This window comes from Alligator sinensis, unplaced genomic scaffold, assembly GCF_000455745.1.
Source record: "Alligator sinensis unplaced genomic scaffold, ASM45574v1 scaffold1262_2, whole genome shotgun sequence".
Classification (NCBI taxonomy): domain Eukaryota; kingdom Metazoa; phylum Chordata; order Crocodylia; family Alligatoridae; genus Alligator; species Alligator sinensis.
The window spans coordinates 1713-20928 of record NW_005843453.1 but is presented as its reverse complement, the minus strand read 5'-3'; the positions used below and the strand labels follow the sequence as shown (position 1 = coordinate 20928).

General features: G+C 39.9%; 1 protein-coding gene across 1 annotated transcript in view; it reads left to right on the top strand.

Annotated features, from left to right (window-relative positions):
* LOC102385256 (sodium/potassium/calcium exchanger 2) overlaps window positions 1-18687 on the top strand; it is an 83284-nt gene extending 64597 nt beyond the window's left edge. The window contains exons 6-9 of the mRNA XM_006038753.2: window positions 2595-2729; window positions 13354-13443; window positions 14551-14717; window positions 16849-18687. Of these exons, the coding sequence (XP_006038815.2) occupies window positions 2595-2729; window positions 13354-13443; window positions 14551-14717; window positions 16849-17098 (642 nt within the window). The 3' untranslated portion in view covers window positions 17099-18687. The remainder of the gene's footprint in view (window positions 1-2594; window positions 2730-13353; window positions 13444-14550; window positions 14718-16848) is intronic.
* Window positions 18688-19216: the final 529 nt, after the last annotated feature.

The following is a 19216-nucleotide window of genomic DNA, read 5'->3' as shown; positions in this document are numbered from 1 at the left end:
CAGAAGCTCCTGAGAGCTAGTAGCTCTGAGCTACTTGCCAGGGTGGCTTTTTGTATTGCTGGGGCCAGGACAAGGCAGCTTTTTATACTGCTGGGGACAACACAGGTGCTGGCCCGGGGCTATAGCTCCCCCTGGCTGAAGATTTGGGAGGAGCCAGGCAGGGTTATTTTGCCCCAAGTGGCACAATTTGCTCCACAACAAAGTGCATGTCCGAGCACATGCGCTGAAGCAAAAAGCCCCAGCTCAAGATCGCACCGCTTCTATTTGAGCTGCTGCAAGCACACGTGCTTGTATGTGTGGATGCACCCACTGATGTCACCTTTTTTAGTTAAATCAAGGATGAAATTAGCCCCTTGGTCCCTCTTGTGAATAAGCCAGAAAATAGGTGTAAATGTGATATTAGTTTAAGTTGTGACTTTCTGACTCAGTCTGGCAACACAAGATGGCTTAAACTCTGCACAGAAGAATGAAAGTAGAGCTGGGATATAGGAAAAGGGGGTGAAAAGTATAAGACCATAGGGCATCTTTACACATGCTCCAGGCTTGGGGGAGTGTCACAGCGGGGTCCTACAGGAGGGCCGTGATCTCCTTAAGGCCCCCTTCCTCCATGCCAAGTTGGCCCAAGGGCACCCTCTGATTCTCGCCCGCCACGTCTTTGATGTTTAAATAAGTTTGGGAGGCTGCCTTACGCCCTCTTGGTCCCTTCTCAGTGTTGATTCAGACCTCGTGGTTTCCCGGACCCCTGATGGGTTCTGCTCTACCATGGGTGCTTCACGGGCACCCTAGCCTTATGGGCTATGCGTGGCTCCAACCACCCCTTTCACCACGCCCCAAGCCTCGCAGCTGGAATAGATGTTGTTCGGTCTCTCTCTGTCTCCCTCTTTCCATGCCCTCTCTCAGGGCCTTCTCTGTAAAGCCCCCCTTCTCTGGGGCTCACCTCACTGCTGCCCCCCTTCTTCGGGGCTCACCGCACCCGCCCTGGGGCTTCTCAGCAATGCCCCCTTCTCGGGGGCTCACCACACCCACCCTGGGGCTTCTCAGTAATGCCCCCTTCTCGGGGGCTTCTCAGCTGCCCCTCTCTGGGGCTGGGGTCTATACACCCCGAATACTGGGCCCTCACTGGTGCTGGGGTCCCCACACTAGTGTGAGTCCCCTATGAGGCCTCCTCCATCCCCTGATAGCCTCACCCAAACCACTGGTGTAACAACAAAACAAAACACAAGCCCCTAGGCTATAACATAACTTAAAGCCACCCGGCTAAAACCACACGGCTCAGACATCCTAGAGCTGCCATCCTTTACTCGGCTTGAGCTGTACCTGCGGTCAGGCTTCTTCTTGCATCTTTGCTCAGGGAGCTCCTGCCTCTCTGGCTTTTTGCAGGGAACTCCCCTGACCTCAGCTCCTGGGCTCAGCCAGGCCCTGCCCCTTACAGCCAGCTGACCGCTGGCAGGTGTGGGTCATTTGTGGACTCCAGTTTCTCTGGCAACCAACAGCTGGGCTCCTTATTCACTGCTAGGGCTATTTCTCTAGCAGTTTCTCCTCTTTAGGAGTAGGGCACCTCAGTGCTCTGCGACAGGGAGATTTAACTCTAATTAAACTCTAATTAAAGTGCCCTCAGCATCTCATGTATTCAGCATCCTGCACTTCAAAATGGTGGTGGGGACACTTTAACTAAAGTTCATCTGATGAGCTTTAGTTAAAGTACCCCTGCTGCCATTTTGAAGCACAGGGATGCTGATTACACAAAATGAGGAGGCTGCTGGAGTGTGCTAATTATCACACTCCAGCAACCTTAATAAAATCTAATCTGATGTAATGTAATGCCAGTGTGTCAGAGCAGCATCCCTGCACATATACAGCGACCCATAAAGATCCCATCTCACAGGAAAAGTTCCTTAAAGTCTACCCATGGTAGAGTAAATGGCAGAAATGCAACTAGCAGGACAGTGTACAGAAAACTTGGAAGGAGGTTATTGAAAAGAAGATGCATCACATGGATACGGGAATAATGTTTTTCTCCAAACTTTTACTACTTAGCTGTTAGGAATCTGATATGTTATTGACAAGTAACGGAGCAAAACAACGTGGATAGGCTCATGCTGGGGCTATCAGGCTGTGACCAGAATAACCTGAGATGCAGAAAATATGAGTGGAAAATACTTATGGACATGTGGCAGTAGCATAAACAGAAGCAAACACCCCACCTGGTCCAAGAGTTTTGAAGGTAGTCAGTACAACCCAAATGAATGACTAACAGTGGTGGATGAGATACCAGTCAGGTGCATCCTTAGGCAGCTTTTGCCAGGAAAGTTCATGTGACACTCCAGGTGTAGTTTAATATTGTCCCTTATGTGAGGTCACCAGAAGGGTGACAGCGTAAAACCAGTCTGCCTTCCCTCAGAGGCAGAATGCTTGTTTTCAGGCTGGTACAATTTATGCCTCCAGGCACTGACAGCGGTGATTCAAACCCAGTAACCCTATCTCTATTTAAGGACTTTTTGAATGAGGCACGTTGACGTTCATCTGACTTCTAATCTTATTTTTCCAACATTCTTTTTTATTTCTATTTTTATGGATTTTATTTCTATTCTTAGGATTCAGAAGAGGATGATGATGACCAGCCCCTCAGCCTGGCTTGGCCTGAAACTTCACGCAAACAGATCACATACCTTATTTTTTTACCCATTGTTTTTCCACTGTGGGTTACCTTACCAGATGTCAGAAAGCCTGTAAGTAATGACCCTTCTGCTGTTATATAAGTTAATATATTTTGCAAAATGGACTGGTTTCATAAAACAGTCAAGCATCCCTTGTGTTGTGCATTAGTTACCCCTGTTTGACACAGTTTTGATGTAGTTTAACTCAGTGCAGTAAACTCAGATAAGCTAACAGATCAGATCTGTCTATGGGCTAGAAAATTTCAAACATTAGAATGGGGCAGCACTTATATTCTTAGGCTTCAGTTTCTCCGTTTTTATGCTTCTATAGCATGTTTTTTCTGAACCATTCTAAACTTCATAATCCTTAATGCTACTATCAGGGGACATGGGTCTGTAGAAAATGACCAACATCAAGTAGCAGGTTGTTAGTAGCAGAGTGCATCTACACATGCATTAATGTGCTGTTGTTACTCTGCATTGTTTGGTATGTTTAATATGAGGTACTAACTAAGTGCACAATAACCAGTGCTACTGCACACTAGTGCTGGCACGCAGTCTTTTTGTGTTGCTTAATGTGCTAATTAGTAGACTAATTTTACTGCTCACAGATTTTGCCATGACACGTTAATGTGTAGAAGAATTAGTCTAATGCACATTAAGCATCTCATAGATGTGCCCACAGAGTGGGGGAAAAAAGTACCTTTTGGATTGATGCAGGCTATGCATGAGTATTGCTTTCAAGAATCAGCTCACTTATTTAGTGAGGCAAAGGAAAAGAAATATAGATTTTTTTAGTAGATTCAACCAAGTTGTTTTTCATTTTTTTTTTTTCTTGTGGAAAAAATAGAGCACTAGAATCATTAACCTTAAAGCAGTATAAAAATTATCTGAAAGGTAACAGCTGGGTTGGAATTTATATGCATAAATATTTTGCGGCACAAAGAGAGAGGCTGTAATAATTCTTTCTTTGGGTCTTGATGGCTACATTTCTCAATGTCCATTATGCAGCACTTAACCACCAAGGAAGTCCCACACACAAGGCAGTTCCTCACCCATTAAAATCATGCTGTGACATTGGTTCTGTACTGATTCAAAGGGAAGACTGCCACCTATTGGAACTTTACTACTACTGCCTGCTGTACCTAGGTGATCCTTGGAATTCTTCCATAACAGCAGTTACCTTGCCTAACCCAGCTAAACTTCTCTGAACCAACTTAGTTTGTGAGATCTAACAAGATCTCTGCAAAGCAGGGGCTCACCACGCAACAGGGTACAGAGGTAGATCAAACGCTAATAGCTAATTCTGTTCTCAGATTAACTCAGGCCAGTTGTGTAATGTTTTTTTTTTTAATTATTACAGGCTATAAATAGACATGTTCTTTGGAGCAGGATTAGCTGTACTGGGACGTCTGCCTCATTGGCATCTATAGGCATTGCCAACCTTTGTGCTGCAGGGTGGGGTCCCTGCCATGCCCAGGGCTTAGCTCCAGATGCCATACCCCAAGTCCCACATGCAGGTTCCCTTGCTTGCAGATGTGCACCCCAAGTTGGGGCACAGCCACCTGATATGAGCCCTATAGCAATCCCCAGCAAGGATTTCCTGCAAGGGAATTCCCATGCTGTGCAATAAGCAAACAGATGTCCTCCCCACAAGCTGTGACTGCCTTTGGACATGGTAGTATTTTGGGGTACTTGGAGCACACCAAAGGGCTAAGACATCTGCTTGCTCGCAACTTGCGCCACCATAAAAATGTTATGGTGGCCCAAGAGCAACATCTGTTGGCACATACAGTTGTCTCTGAGGTTCCTGGACAATTTACAACCCATGTTTGTCCTTTTGTTTCCTGTGTTTTATTAAATTAAGGAAAAAATAATGAGAACACAAGCTATAGTGCACAAGACACAAATTACCTCAGGAGTTGGCAACCTTTTGCCACTGCACATCAGAGTTTGCAACCCAGCCTCTTGCCAAGCGCCATAAATCTCTACCCCATCCAGAGAGCTGAAGCCACCTGCTTGAAAATAAGTGCAGGCAGAGGTGAAGCAAGCTCCTGCAGCAACCTGGGCAGAAGGTAGATTGCTACAGGGCTGGCGAGGAGGATGCAGAATCTTACCCGACACCACTGTCTTTGCACTATGGTAACAGCTGCTGCTCCTGGAGCAGTATGGGCTTGGGCCGCTGCAGCTGAGGGGCAGGCTCACTGCTGTGCAGGCTGCCTCTGATGCCTTGTTCACACCTCCCACACCAGATATGCTACTGGGTGAGGAGCTGCACCTCCCATAGTAAAAAGGCAGGGGGGAGTTGGGAAGGGCACCGTTTCACTCAACCCCTGGCCTCTATACATTGCTGACTGCAGGGCAGCCTGGCTTCCAGGGTCTGGCAGCTCTGAGGCACACCTGCTAGAGCAGAGACTCCTAGGAGGGCATTCTGGCACCTTCTGTAAGTCAGTGCTCAGGGTAGGGCCCTGCTCACCTTTCCCTCCACCAGGAGTTGCAATCCTGAGTGCATGCAGGGCTGCAGAGAAGAGTGTTGGGGAGCAGACAGGAGCCTGGTGCAGCTCTGTGCCAACCAATCTTCTATGACACCCTGTCCTGTGTGCTGCCCCAGGCCAGGTCAGACCTTCCCCAGCTGGATCCACAGGCTGAATAAGTTTGGCCATAAGTTGCCAACCCCTGAATTATGTCATAACCATTTTATTAATTACAAACCTGGTGACAAGAGAAACGTAAGCCTATTGTTAAGTAAATGAATCATTCCAATAAAGGCTAATGAAAGACAGAAAAGAGTATTGTTTTCTTCTAATCTCTTGCAGGAATAGTAACTTTGTTATTAGTTAACGGTAATCAGACAGAGGTACATGCCTAAAGAGAACAGAGGTTCTCTTCAGTGCAGAGTATGTTAGCCTTACATGGGCAAACTTCAATTAAGAAAAGAGTTTTTCTTGAGTAAAAGCTGAGAAAAACCTGAGTGGACTTCAAGATTTCTATTTTTCTGTACATTCTCTTTATCATCACTTTAGAATGAAATGGAGAAGACTGTCCTAATGAAAAGCACTGATCATTTTTAATCTGAGCTTTTTATTTGGATTCACCAAAGGTTGATTATTAATAATAGTAACTGTCTATAATAATTCATCATGCCTTAGCTCTCTTATATTTACATCTCCAAACAATGGTAGATGGTAGACGCACAAAAGCTAATAAATTATTACTGGAATAATCCCTCAAGTATTTTACTTTTTTCTCCTTGAATCAAAAATAGATTTAAAACTTCAGGGAGACAGGGTCTAAATCCACATTCTGCCTTCTGCCTCCCACTCATATTTCCCCTCCTCCATGCTGAAAAACTTCAGTTCTGCACCAAATCCACAAGCTGAAATAAGACTTTTAATTTGCTTTCAGATAATCGTAGCTTTCCAATTTTCTCTTCTAATGTTTGTGCTTTCTTTTAGTTTTCAGAATTCATCAAGAATTCTTGCCTAGTACCAAAAAACAGCATATGATATAAGACAAGTTGTGAACTCTTTTCAATATGTATGCAAAGAAATACATGTATAAAAATAACAAATACATTTGCAACATTTTTGCAGTACTGAATACTGAAAAAAGTGTTGCCTACCATTATTTTGAATACAAGTCTCCAACTAAAATTGACAGTTTGCAACATTTTTTGTTCATTCTCCTTAACATGTATGTACTACAGATTAGAGCAGTTGTTAACAAGAATGATTTTGGAAAACCAAAATCTCATGAATATTCAAGTAGCTTCATCTCCATGTGAATAATAGCACTGGAAGTGTTGATGCCAGATCTAGCCCATAGATGTCCAATAATTTAGCCCAGATGTCCAGCAGGAAATACTTCACCATGATATAAAGGATGAAGTACATATGCTTATGTTGAAAATCAGTGGGCAGCAGGAGTTAGGAAGAATCTCATTCACTTAAAAGAATAGCTTGTCACATGGGAATATAAGGAAAGAAGCTGAACACTGCATGCAGATTGTAATGCCATGTAATTATAACAGGAGAGGTAGCAGGATGGATCGGTGTGACAAGTTGTTTACTTTGAATATTACTGTCAAAGAATTAACCAGATGGTTACAAAAACTCTCTGTGCCCAGCGGCTTAACTTGTCAAATCAGCTTGTTTGTGACTAATACTCTCACTTATTTAATGCACTCCCCAACCTGCAACAAGGAAAACCTGGTTGATTAGGATGGTTCAAAAAGTGCTTTGGAATTCACATTTACATGCACAGTGTGAGGCAAACCTAAAACACCATTCAGATTTTCAAGGGAAATTTATCATTGGAAAACCTATATGCAAATATAATTTTAAGTAGAAAATATTGAGGACCACGGGAGGCTCAGACTGGCGCATAAGGTGAGCATGTATATGTAAAACAACTGTATGACACTTTTGATGTCTTCTCTGTGTCCACTTTTGAAAATTGTTCTCCCCATACTTTTCCCCACCCCCAGTGCTTTTTTCTTTGTTCTCCTTTTATCTCTCTTCTGGCATGTTTTTCAGCTGGATCAAATAGGGAATGTCCAACAGCATTTGCCAACACTACATTCAGTTCTAGAAGTCTTTCTCATTTAAGAAACACCAAATGTCTTTCAAAATCTAAATCCTAGCTTATTTAGGATCCTGCTATTTTAATTTTTTTCTGATTTTTTTTCAAAATGTTTCTGAATTTTGTCCAATTTACACATAAATGGATTTTTGTGTGTAAAATAGAATGATAGGAGGCTATACATTAGTTCAAAAGTGATTTTATAACTGATGCAGTAAGTGACTTACATTAATAAGGAATCACTAGTTTAATATACCATTTACTTAAAGCCATCTTCATGGAGATAGACCTACCATCACTAGAGCACTGTTAAAGTTACTTGAAGTAAACTGGAGGTAGATTATTTTTCCCCAGAAAATTCATGGTTGGCTTTTTATTCAAATGTCAATAATAACTACTGTTTAGCTTTTGGAACTGGTAAATTAGAAATTGGTTCTAGTATAAAACTGTGGGCCCTAAATAAAGAAATATTGATAGGTATCTCTAAAAACTGATGAAAGTAATAATATTCTAAACTTACCAGTGTCTTGTTCTAAGTTAGACCCACATTTGCAGCTGTGTTCCTACAAGATCTCAGGTGGTAGTTGGCAACTAATGGCTAGCTCTTTTAATATCTGTAACTAGCATTTGTATAAGGCTTTTCATCGCTACATCTCAAAAAAATTACAAAATAAATACATATCATTATGTACATATTACTGTTATGAAAATGGAGGGATTGTGAGACAACATGATGTAACTAAGCCGATCCACCAGGCCAGCAGTAGGGGCTCTCATATTCCAGTCTCTCACATTTCAATCTCTCATATTCCAGTACAGTGCTCTTCCCATTTGACATTATTGCTTCTCCCTTTACAAACTTTTTGCTTAGCAGAATTCTAGTAACTACACAGATTCTTCAACTAAGTGAACCTTTCTGTCCACTGAGAGCCCTGTTATCAAAGGGACTCTGGGCAAGGACAAGGATTTACCTATAAGCAGGATAATAACCTAAATCAACAAATGATGGATGAAATATAAATGAATATTCATGTCTCAGTATGTGTGTGAGGCAAACATATGAATTATTACGGTAAAATATTGGGTAAAAATAATAATAATATTACAAAAATCTAAATATAGTTGATTTATATTTGATCTAAATATACAAAAATATTTTGTTTACCAGATCATTAACCTCAGAAACACTCCATATTCTGAAAACATCCTTTGATCACAATTCCCATTTATTTTAAACTTTTTATTTAAAAAACAATACTTTCAGGTATGCAGTACTGATGTGGTCTTGGAGAAATAGCCTTGAATAATTAAGGCACTGTGCTATACAGCAGCACATTCCAACAGATCTCTGTTCAAATTGACATTGCTAAGTGGAAAAGACATAATTAGTGTACCCACTGTGCTTCTTGAATTTGTTCTGTTACCATGACCACAGTGGTACCAATTTGTAATAAACTAAGTGCTAGCATCTTTGTACAGCAGCCATTACAACAGCTGCAATGGTGCACTGGAAAGAAGTTGGAAAAGCTCATGTCTGATAGCTCTAATTCATTTTTTTCGGGGAAATTTTCAGAACTGACAGCTCTGCATGTTCCCAAGAGCTTGCAAATTACTTGCAGCAGTGAACATGAAAAACTTTGACAATAATTACAAGCTAAGCAGGATTTTTTTGAAGTACAAATCCAGCTTCAGAAAAAACAGTACACCCACTGTTTTTACTAAACCTTTTATATGCACATTATATGACTGTATTTATTGGATTTCTGTCATGATTTCAGCTTCTATAATTGGCACAGGCTTTACATTTTGCATTGTTTGAGTAATAATGTTTTCTACTTTAAAATAGATAATTAATCTGGAAAGTCTGTTAAAATGCTCCTCACCTTGAACTAATTCTTATCAGTTAATTATACTGACATGGAATTGGCTCAGACCATCAGGGTACATGTATCCTGCACCTTTACTGAGTCATAATTCTCAGCTGTACAGTTCCCCATGTTCTGCTTCCTTGTGGGCATCTGATTTGGATAGGCACTGTCTGGTTATTTTACAAGAACCATATGGTGTGAACCATTCTGGTTGAATGACAGCCTGTCCCAGCCACCTGCGGAGGGTTCAGGATTGAGAGTATGGTCGGGGGTAGAAAGGTAAGAAAGGTGTATTGACTTAACAAAAACACAACTACGCGTAGTAACAAGACGAACAATGACAGACAAGAATAATTTGTGTCGGCAACTTATCGGCAGTCCCCTCTGATGCCTCATGTACAACGAGTTTCTCTTTCCACAAAGCTCAGCGAAGTCAGGCGTCCCCGATCAGCGCTGTCCGAGAGGCACCGGGAAGGACTCTGGTATTCAGTCCTTGGGCTCCTCGAGATCAATGGGCCCACTGATCCAGGTCAACAGCTAAATAATCCTTTTCACTGAGCTGTATCTTCCTTCTGAATGATTTCTGGGTGTTTAGCCAATTTATAGCTTCTGAACGGTACTGATAACTTACAGCTACTCAGATTCTTCTTACTTCATGTGTTCTTAGACTGACCAATAGCAGTACAAGCATTGCATTCCTTTTGATAAGGTTAATTTTAACTATGCCACAGGGCCTTACTACTTCAAGGCTTTGCTAAATTTACTAGGCCTTGCTGTATACAAGGCCTTACTACATCTTAAACTTTAATTAGGCTCTTAGCAACAACATATATCTTAATAGCTAAACAAATGACAGAAAAACACTTGGTCTAATCTTTATAGAGCCTTCACCAAGCACTTTTATCACACAGACATCATTTTCAGCTGTCACAACAGCCATAGGATCTGCATAGTGTACAGTAGGGTTACTGCTTGACAACTGTACGTTGAATATGCAAATTCCACTGCTCTGATTGGCTGTCATATTTAGCATTTTAAAGCTCACTGCCAAAAATACATATATTGGCTCATCATCTAGTTCCTTTACCTGGTAAAGAGAGAAGCAAAACATTTACACATGAAAAGAAAATTATTTAATTTTTTTGAAAATCTGGCTCTAAAAATACTGACAAGGAATTGAATATAATTATTTTGAAAAATAAATAAACCATTATCAAATCACCACCTCTCTACCTACATTTTGGTCTGGGAAGAGGTTGTTATATGGGTTGGGGTTTTCCTGTTTAAAGCAGGCACATATGACTCCTGCATGTGGAAATACTGTATTTCCCACAAATTCTTGTTAAAAAATTACTTATATAGTAGGTGGCTGATTGATTTCTTCAATATAGAGTAAATTATTTCTTATTGCTATATAAACAGATATTTGAAGTATATCAAACAAAATAGCATATTGCTTTTTTTTTTTTTAAGTAGTGTTCCTCATGGTAACAGAATTTATATGCCAAGTGCTATTTTCATCAGTGTTAGACACCATTAATTTAAAAGAATATCCTCTCAGAAACTGCAAAAATTTTCCCCCTCTAACTAAATGTAGCCACTTAAAATTATATATTTCAATGGACACTTCATGAATATAATTAAACCTACTCAGTCTTTAATGTGTCTTGTGATAGATAATACATTTTTTTATTTTTTTTTTTACTTCTTGATAATTATCTAAATAAGCTCACATTACGGAATCCCTCTTTGCCATAGGTCAGGTACAGACGTTACATTTTTACCAGTATAAGATAAAAAGGTCAACGTTACATTTTTACCAGTATAAGATAAAAAGTTCAGCACACAAACCCAGCCTATACCCATAACAGAACAGAAGTTCAGCACCCATAGACTGGTTTAAAAATGGTGGAACCTGATCTAAGATTTGCTCCTCTTCTGCAACAGGTGATTGTGTGTTCTGTTCGCTACTGATCTATGCCACTTACAAAAAAACACGTAACTTAGATTGATTCCACCTCGGGCTTTTTGAATGTCTGTACCTAGCCTTAGTATTAATTTACTAACACAAATTTCAATGGGACTTCTCACATTATAATAAATGCTGACCAAGCTGAGTTTTGCAACTTGGTCTTTAGCCATCTGAACAGCTAAAAATAGATGTGGATTTTTAATTCTTCTTTCATGAGCAGGGAGAATATAAAAAGCTACTTCCTTCACTTTCCATCACTAAGCTTTTCCTTTTTTCTTGGTCTGTTGCCCACTGAAATAAATGGATACACCCCTGTGTCCCTCAATGAACTTTGTATCAGGTACTGAGGGTTTAAAACATTTACAAAATATTCATATTTTTATTGAACCAGTTCTGGTGGTTTGGATATCCTACTCACTCCTGTTAGCTAGCATTTATCCATATAAAACAATCCTTGACTATTTTGCTACCCCCAACGCATGCCCATTCTGCTTAATATACAGAAAAGCTGGCAGGCATTTCTGTGACTGCCCTTGAAAAGAAGGCTTTAGAATGACTTTAAATGCTAAATTAGCAATGTTCAGATGGTACTTGCTTTCCAACTCTTATTTGAGTTGAGTTCAGGGAAAGTAGTGGGGTGTTCAGAATGTTTCCAGAGCTAATTCTCTCCCTGCAGGATTTACTGATGCCTCTCAGAGGAGGAAACACACAGTGTTTCCTCCTCTCTTGTTCCTCTGAAGCACATAGGAATGGCAGACCTATATCTAAAATGGAACGAAGTGGAAAATACTTTATAATTTGGACCATACTTCTGAGAACTGCTTTTCAAAGAAGGAACAGAGAGAGAGAAAGAGGCTGCAGAAATCAAACAGTTTACATGTAAATCTGAGAGTTTGGTGGCCAGTTCTGCAAGATCACCTTGGATCTCATGTTTTGATTTGAATGCACCAGCTGAGGAAGCTAGTTTTGGATAGTTTTGCCAGCTGGAGAAAAAGCCCCATTCTTGTGGTCCATGTGGACAAAAATGCAAAGAGAAGTTGATGACTATTTAATGGGCAGAAGTATTATGGAGTCAAGAACAACAACAATAAGCAATGGAACCAATACATAAAGTGGGGAGTGATGCATTACCACAGTGATATATTATCACTCATTGTTTCATTTTGTATGACCTGATATGAGAATAGCCTAAAAAATGAATGATTGTAAAGAAAAATGACTCTTTAAAGATGGGAAGCATCTTCCTTTTGTTTCAAACAGTAATTAAATTGACATTGTGTTTACCCAGGACAGTGTTATGATCAAGAGTCCTCTGCCAAACCACTTAGCTTGAGCTCTCTCTTTTAAGCATGCACAGCTTGCTAAAATAAAATGTGGATTATGAATGAGGTTGAAAAAAACAGCGGCCAAAATAACTTACAAATTTTAACATGACCCATTAATTGGTGGTGAGAATGTTATATATTCAGAGTTTGACATTAGTAAAGGAGAAAAAAACATGAAAATGAGGCTGCTTTGCTGTAATATAGGTGTTGATATTCATTAATAGGCTTCAAAGAGATTAACATTTGAGCAAATTTACTTTTCTTTTATAACAAACCTCTACACAGAACAAAGGGGAGGGGTTTCACAATAACCAATGAACACATTTTTAAAGGATTTCTAAACGCTAATTAAAGGTTAGTATTCTAAGAAAACATGATTCACTTAGAACTTTAGAATGTACATTTTTTTAAATTCTAGATCTTGAAACACTCTTTATCATACCAGCTGTGAAAATGGTGTGCTAAAATACATTCTTAATGTATAGTTAATTGGACTAAAAGCAACCTGATATATGTATCTTGTTACTAATCTTATTAAAGGAATGTGTGTATACATGTAAAAATGTATCTTCCTTGGTGCAACTTCTTTCCACTTTCTGTCTGATACTTTGTGAATAAGCATTATTTCACAAATTAGAAGCTAAAGCTTCAGCAAAGCACTTGAAGTAATTGGGGCCAAAGGGAATATTGAATGAATGACAAGCCAATATTTACAGTTCAGTATAAATAAGTGTCACTGCTGTGGTTTCATAAAACAATCTTGTAGGCTTTTTCCAATTGAAGTCAGTAGAAAATTTGCTTCTGTGCAGAAATCAGTGTCACAGCATTTGTGATCATGCGTAGATGAGGTAGTCAGCCTTACCTTGATCACTGTGAGGGTTTTGTTTTAAATTTGTTTAGAGACTGTATTTAACATGGATGCTGACTTCATCTGTTTATTTCCTTTTCAGTCATCCAGGAAATTTTTTCCTGTTACATTTTTTGGATCAATCAGTTGGATAGCAATATTTTCTTATTTAATGGTCTGGTGGGCGCATCAGGTAAGAGAATGACACTGGTATGAAATGAAACTGTCCACTGTGTTTCAATTTCTGAATAATCATTCAGAGTCAGTCAGTCACCATGCTGGTTATTAGCTCCTTATTCTGTGAGGTAGAATGGCTGGTGTGGAAGTGTCAGAATCTGGCAGAAGTGGGTGAATAAATGTATTTAACAAATATTTGACCATTCTCTTAATATCAGAACCAATGCGACCTTCTCTCTGATAACTATAGTGATTAGTTCCTCCTTGACAAACTTGCATTCATTGCTCCTTTTATTTGGGCTTGGTATGTAGCTATCTTCCTCTGCCACTCTACCATAGTTCCTCTGAGTTGACCGTAATATGACAGGATGCATGCAGAGCAAAGTGCCTTCACCTTTAATAATAGCCCATTTCCTGCTGTTTTTATTCAAGAGAAATGCACACTGAACTCAGTGAAGATTTTTGTTTGAAAAATATGCTTTTTCTCCCTACTAGCAGTAGGGAGACAAGCAGTATTATCAAAGACAATACTAAGTATTGTCCTTTTACAGCAGCCTATTAAGTATTGTCTTTGATAATTCACTTTGTCACTGATGTTGTGTGAATGATGTACTTCCTTTCTTCTCAAAAACCTACCAGAAGAACCCCAAGCAAGCAAACAAGAAGTCGTCATCCACACAAGCATGGACATTTGGTTCCCTAGGAACAACTAGCAGCAGGACACCTTGTGCCGCTGCTAGTTGTCCCTGGAGAATGCCTGTGCATACACACTTTGACACGCAGCTGGTGTAGGGGAGGCTGGGGCCAGCACTAGGTCCCCCTTATCTGGATATTCAGGGGTCAAAAAACTCCCCCGTGCTGCTCCCTTGCAGCATGGAAAACAGCTGAATGTGCGGTGTCACATACCACACAGCTGTGCTCGTCTGGACATGGCTGAAGTAAGTAACTAGTTGCACACATGAGAGTGTACTCTGCTCCCTTCCATTGGAGTCCTACCCTAGATCAAAGCTGGAGCTTGCCCCTAGCCAGTTTCCATTTTAAATGAGTTTACAGCCAAGAATGTCCATTCTTTCCCTGATATCAATATATTCTTCTGTCTCTTATTTCTCTTAATAACCCTTAGGTTGGAGAGACCATTGGCATTAGTGAAGAAATCATGGGATTGACCATTTTAGCAGCTGGCACCTCTATCCCTGACTTAATTACCAGTGTGATTGTAGCACGGAAGGGTCTTGGGGATATGGCAGTATCCAGCTCTGTTGGCAGCAACATATTTGACATCACAGTGGGGTAAGTACTTCAGAAAGAGGGGGATATCTAAGCTACAAAAACCCATGATGATTTGTGATATTGTTGGCCCTAATTAGTTCCTGCTCATCCAGTTTAAGAAAACCTACTTACCCATAGGAATGATCTTACACCAATATATCCCACTAAGCATTTGGAGTAAGGTATAGTCAGCCTAGAGAAATGTATATTTCTCAGCCCCTTATCTCCAGATAAGGGCATGTGTAGCATCAATTTCTGCTTTCAGTATGGATCAATAAGATATTGCTGTGCTACTTCATATGCACCTTCTGGCATGTCAAGGATTTTGCCAGAATTACTGAGAATCCTTTTGACTATTCATTGTCAACTTAACTGTGGTTTTTGTGAGATCCTGACACATAAGGCAGATTTAAACCCAGCACATTATACTGTTGGAGTATCCCCTTGTTATGGGAGAATCCCTGGGTTATATAGGGGCAGCTTCACATCCTGACACTCAGGATAGAAACTCCCCAGCAATCCACAGCTCCTACAGCAGCCCTCTGCAGGCCACCTGCAGCCAGTTATGTGGAGCAATGCTCGTATCAGGCTAGTGCAGACCGCAGGGCAGAGGTACAAAGAGTTGTTCCAAACCATCACCTCTTAGCTATATCCAATGCCTGGGAATGGCCAAGAATCAAGGCCTCAATTATGTGGTGAATCCACCCACATGTTTTGTGTTTAAATTTCAAATAGTAAGAAATATCATGAAAAGTTTAAGATCCCAAGTGTGTCAATTAGAACATTCTTTGTAGCATAAGCAATGATCATGTTGCATAAAGTCTCCTTTTTGTAATACTCAGATATCACCATTTATTTTCTTCCTTACGTTTTTCACTTTCCTGTTTCTGGGAATGTGGACTCCCTTGTAGTATATGCCATAAGCAATGCTGTATGCATGAAAACAGGAGAATCCAGCTCCATTTATCATATGGTTAATACTGAAGCTGCAATGAATTATTCCCATTTAATTGGGTTATTTAGAGACATAACAGTGACATGATGTGAGCTTCAGATTAGTCTCATTTGATACATGTTCAAAGCTCTGCTAAGCCCCAATCCAGTGCTTTAAATATTCACTTTTACTTGACATCTTCCAGAGTAATGTTGTCTGATGTTTTAGTATCACAGTTGGAAATTCAGTAACAGTGAACAGAAATTAAGCATTAGTTCGGACAAAGTTCAAACCGTTTTTGCATAGGTTTCCAGTCTCACTGTGAATCCAGAAGTTTTAAGGGCCAAACCTTGAGGGTAGCAGCTTTCTCACTCTATCCAGGTTGAATTGACTCAAAAACTACCACTGATGTGTGGGAAGGTCACAACCCTAGAACACTCACTGGCATTACAGGTTCTTCCTCTTGCCAGTCTAGATCTGATATTGCCTTCAAGGGAAGATGTAGGGGGATAGGGTTGTGTAGTTGAAACTCCAGGAATAAATTAAAGAAGCCATGCAGTCAGGACCTGATCTACTAGCTGAAAGCTGTTGGACCCCCATGGCAGGAAACCCTCACTGACTGTGAAGAGTGAGTCCCCTGGATCTTTCCATCCTCATACCCTCTTCAAAATAATGTGATTGCTTATATATAAAGTGAGCCTGGTGTCTCACTCTGCGAACACCCTGTAGTGGGGAGTGATGACAGAGAAAGATAGGAAAGTGAGAGAAGGGTGAGAAAACCTAGGGCTACTTGAGAGGTGGAGAGCTCCCTTATATGTATGACCTTCCTTCTCAGCTGCTCCATACCTCCTGATGATGGCATAAAAATTATTATTATTATTATTATTTTATGGTAGTGCCCACATTCCTCAGTCAAGACGGTGTTTTTCCCCTCTACTTTTTATGTTAGGACAGATTTTCCATAGCTTGACCTCCTCTTGAAGAGGAAGTGTCAGCATAGTCACACTGTCTGATCAAGTCATCTCTCAGGGCCAAGTACAGAATTGTTCTTTTTAATGTTATCAAATGTCTACTTATTGGGTCCTGTACTAGTCAGTCAGCTGGGCTTCATTGTGTGTAAATCAATGGCTTTGTTTTGAAATGTCTTCAGAGCATTTCCATTAAGATTTTCAGCTTCTCTACAGCATTTCCAATTTCTTTTTTTCTGTTTCTCAACAGACTTCCTTTTCCATGGCTCATATATGCTATAATTAACCAATTTGCTCCAGTGACTGTTAGCAGCAATGGCTTGTTCTGTGCTATCGTCCTCCTCTTCATCATGCTGATCTTTGTTATTCTCTCTATTGCTTTCTGCAAGTGGAGGATGAATAAAATCCTAGGTTTGCTCATGTTCGCACTCTATTTCGTCTTCCTGATCATCAGTGTCCTTCTGGAGGACAAAGTGATCTTGTGTCCTATCTCCATCTAGTGGGAAGCGCTGATTTTCATGAATAAAAAAATTAGAATAATGGAAATGGAGTTTACCCTGACAATTAGCAATGGATCCATAACCCTTTTTATAAAGGAAAGGAACGGATAACAAAGGCTGAAGATTTATTCATCTGATGCATTAGCTACTGCTGAACAAGATATTTACTTTGAAGATATGAGGCCAGATGCCATAAGGCTTTTGTGTTTGTGGAAGGAAGCTTTCATTGCTCCCTGGTGGAGGTACAGTACATGTATCATAACAATGAAAGCTCTTATATATTCTACACGTACCGTATGTTTTCATGTACCTCTCTTTCTCTATATTAATATATACCTAAACACAAAGCGATAAACCTTTGTAAAAAGAATGCTAGTATCCATACTGAGGAGGTGCAAACCTCCTCTTCGAGATTTATCTGATAACTTGCTGAAAAGTCTGTGGAAGTGATTAGCTAACTATGCTTATGAGTAACAGAAAGAAAAGAATTTTCACATCACTTGATCCAAATTGGCTAATGGGCTGTCCTTTTGGTTGGTGTGCTCATGTTTTGGACATCTACTTCATTGGCCTTTATATGCACTTTGAATAGCACAGATGCTGTTCTGATAGAATCCTGCAAAAATCCTTCAGGATCCAAAAACTGTCTCTTAGTGTAATGGTGTACTATAGCCTGGAACATTTTTACTTGGGTCAGACATTCCTGATAGTCACAGGTAAATCCCAGACTGGGGATTTGTGGCCTCTTCTAGGATCAGGCTAGCATGCAAGGATAGCAGAAAACTACGGAGTGAATTCACTATTTTTCTAGTGCAGCAATACTGTAAGTAATGATATTACCTTTCTTATGCTGCTACTACTACTATAGGTTTGCCTTTTCATATAAGAAAAAAGGCTGGATCTGCTTGTGTGTAATCACTTAGAATTTAGATGCAACTGCTGGATAGCAATTTAGTTACTAAATGCATTTTCCACTACTATTCATTGTATAAGTCCAAAAAAATAGCATACTTTTTAATAATTTGGGGCAGGGGTTCAATTGCTGTAAATTATCATAGGTCTACTGTAGAGCTGTGATTATTTATATCAGCCGAGGATCTGCTCTACAACCTTGGGAAATAAGGTAAGAGGAACTAACAAAAAAACCCCCGTAACTGAGTTGCAGATGGACGTGCAAACAGGAATCCTGTCATTTAATTTGGTATCTGGTTTCTTCAAGTGCCCATTTTAAAGCTATTTCTCATTTTTATCACATCCACTATGAAAATGGTATACCCAGGACTGTACAGCAGATGGCTCAGCACATTTTGTCTAGTTAGTTGTTTGGATGCATTTGTTATACTTTCCTTTCTGAATCCAAAGCCATTTTAATTTCATTAGTGACTTCTGTCCTTTGTTGTATTCCATGCATGTATGTTTGTATTTAACTATAACTGGGTAGAGCATAAAAACTAACAAAAAAACAATGGTAGATCAAACAGTAAGAAATATATACGTAACTAAAATATGTATATAGATAGGTAACTAAAAATAAAAGTTTGTATTATGAAAGCTGGAATGCTAATGAAGAAAAGCAAGAAAATTAGAAATTAAAATTGCTTTCCTTATCTGCTAAAGTATTACATCCTAGGCACAAAAATCACATACTGAACCAACTTCTACACCTGTGTTGCTCATAGCTTTTTAGTGGGGTTTGAGCCTGTCTAATTAGAGGCAGAAATTTGGCCATGTGTTTTGTTTAATGGCAACCATTACTCTGATATATCCTAATTTGTAGTAGGCAACCATCAATCTTTCTTGATCATCCTCATCTGTGCTCTAAATTTAAATATAGCAGCATCCCCTTTCAATAGGCATATACATACTCATAGTGGCGGCTGCTGAAGAGAATGGCAATCTGAAGAGAAAACATGTATTAGAGACCAAATTCTGCACTCATTCACACTAAGAAACTGTCACTGTCCTCAGTAGAAATTTGTAGGTTTAAATGAAGGTAGATTTGTCCCATGGTCATCATCCAGTCCTTTGAAGTAGCTTTTTCAAAGCAATACAGAGGTTTCAATGTGCAATGTTTTCCTTAGAGGGGTGGGATAAGAGGTGCTGATCACAAAAAAAGAG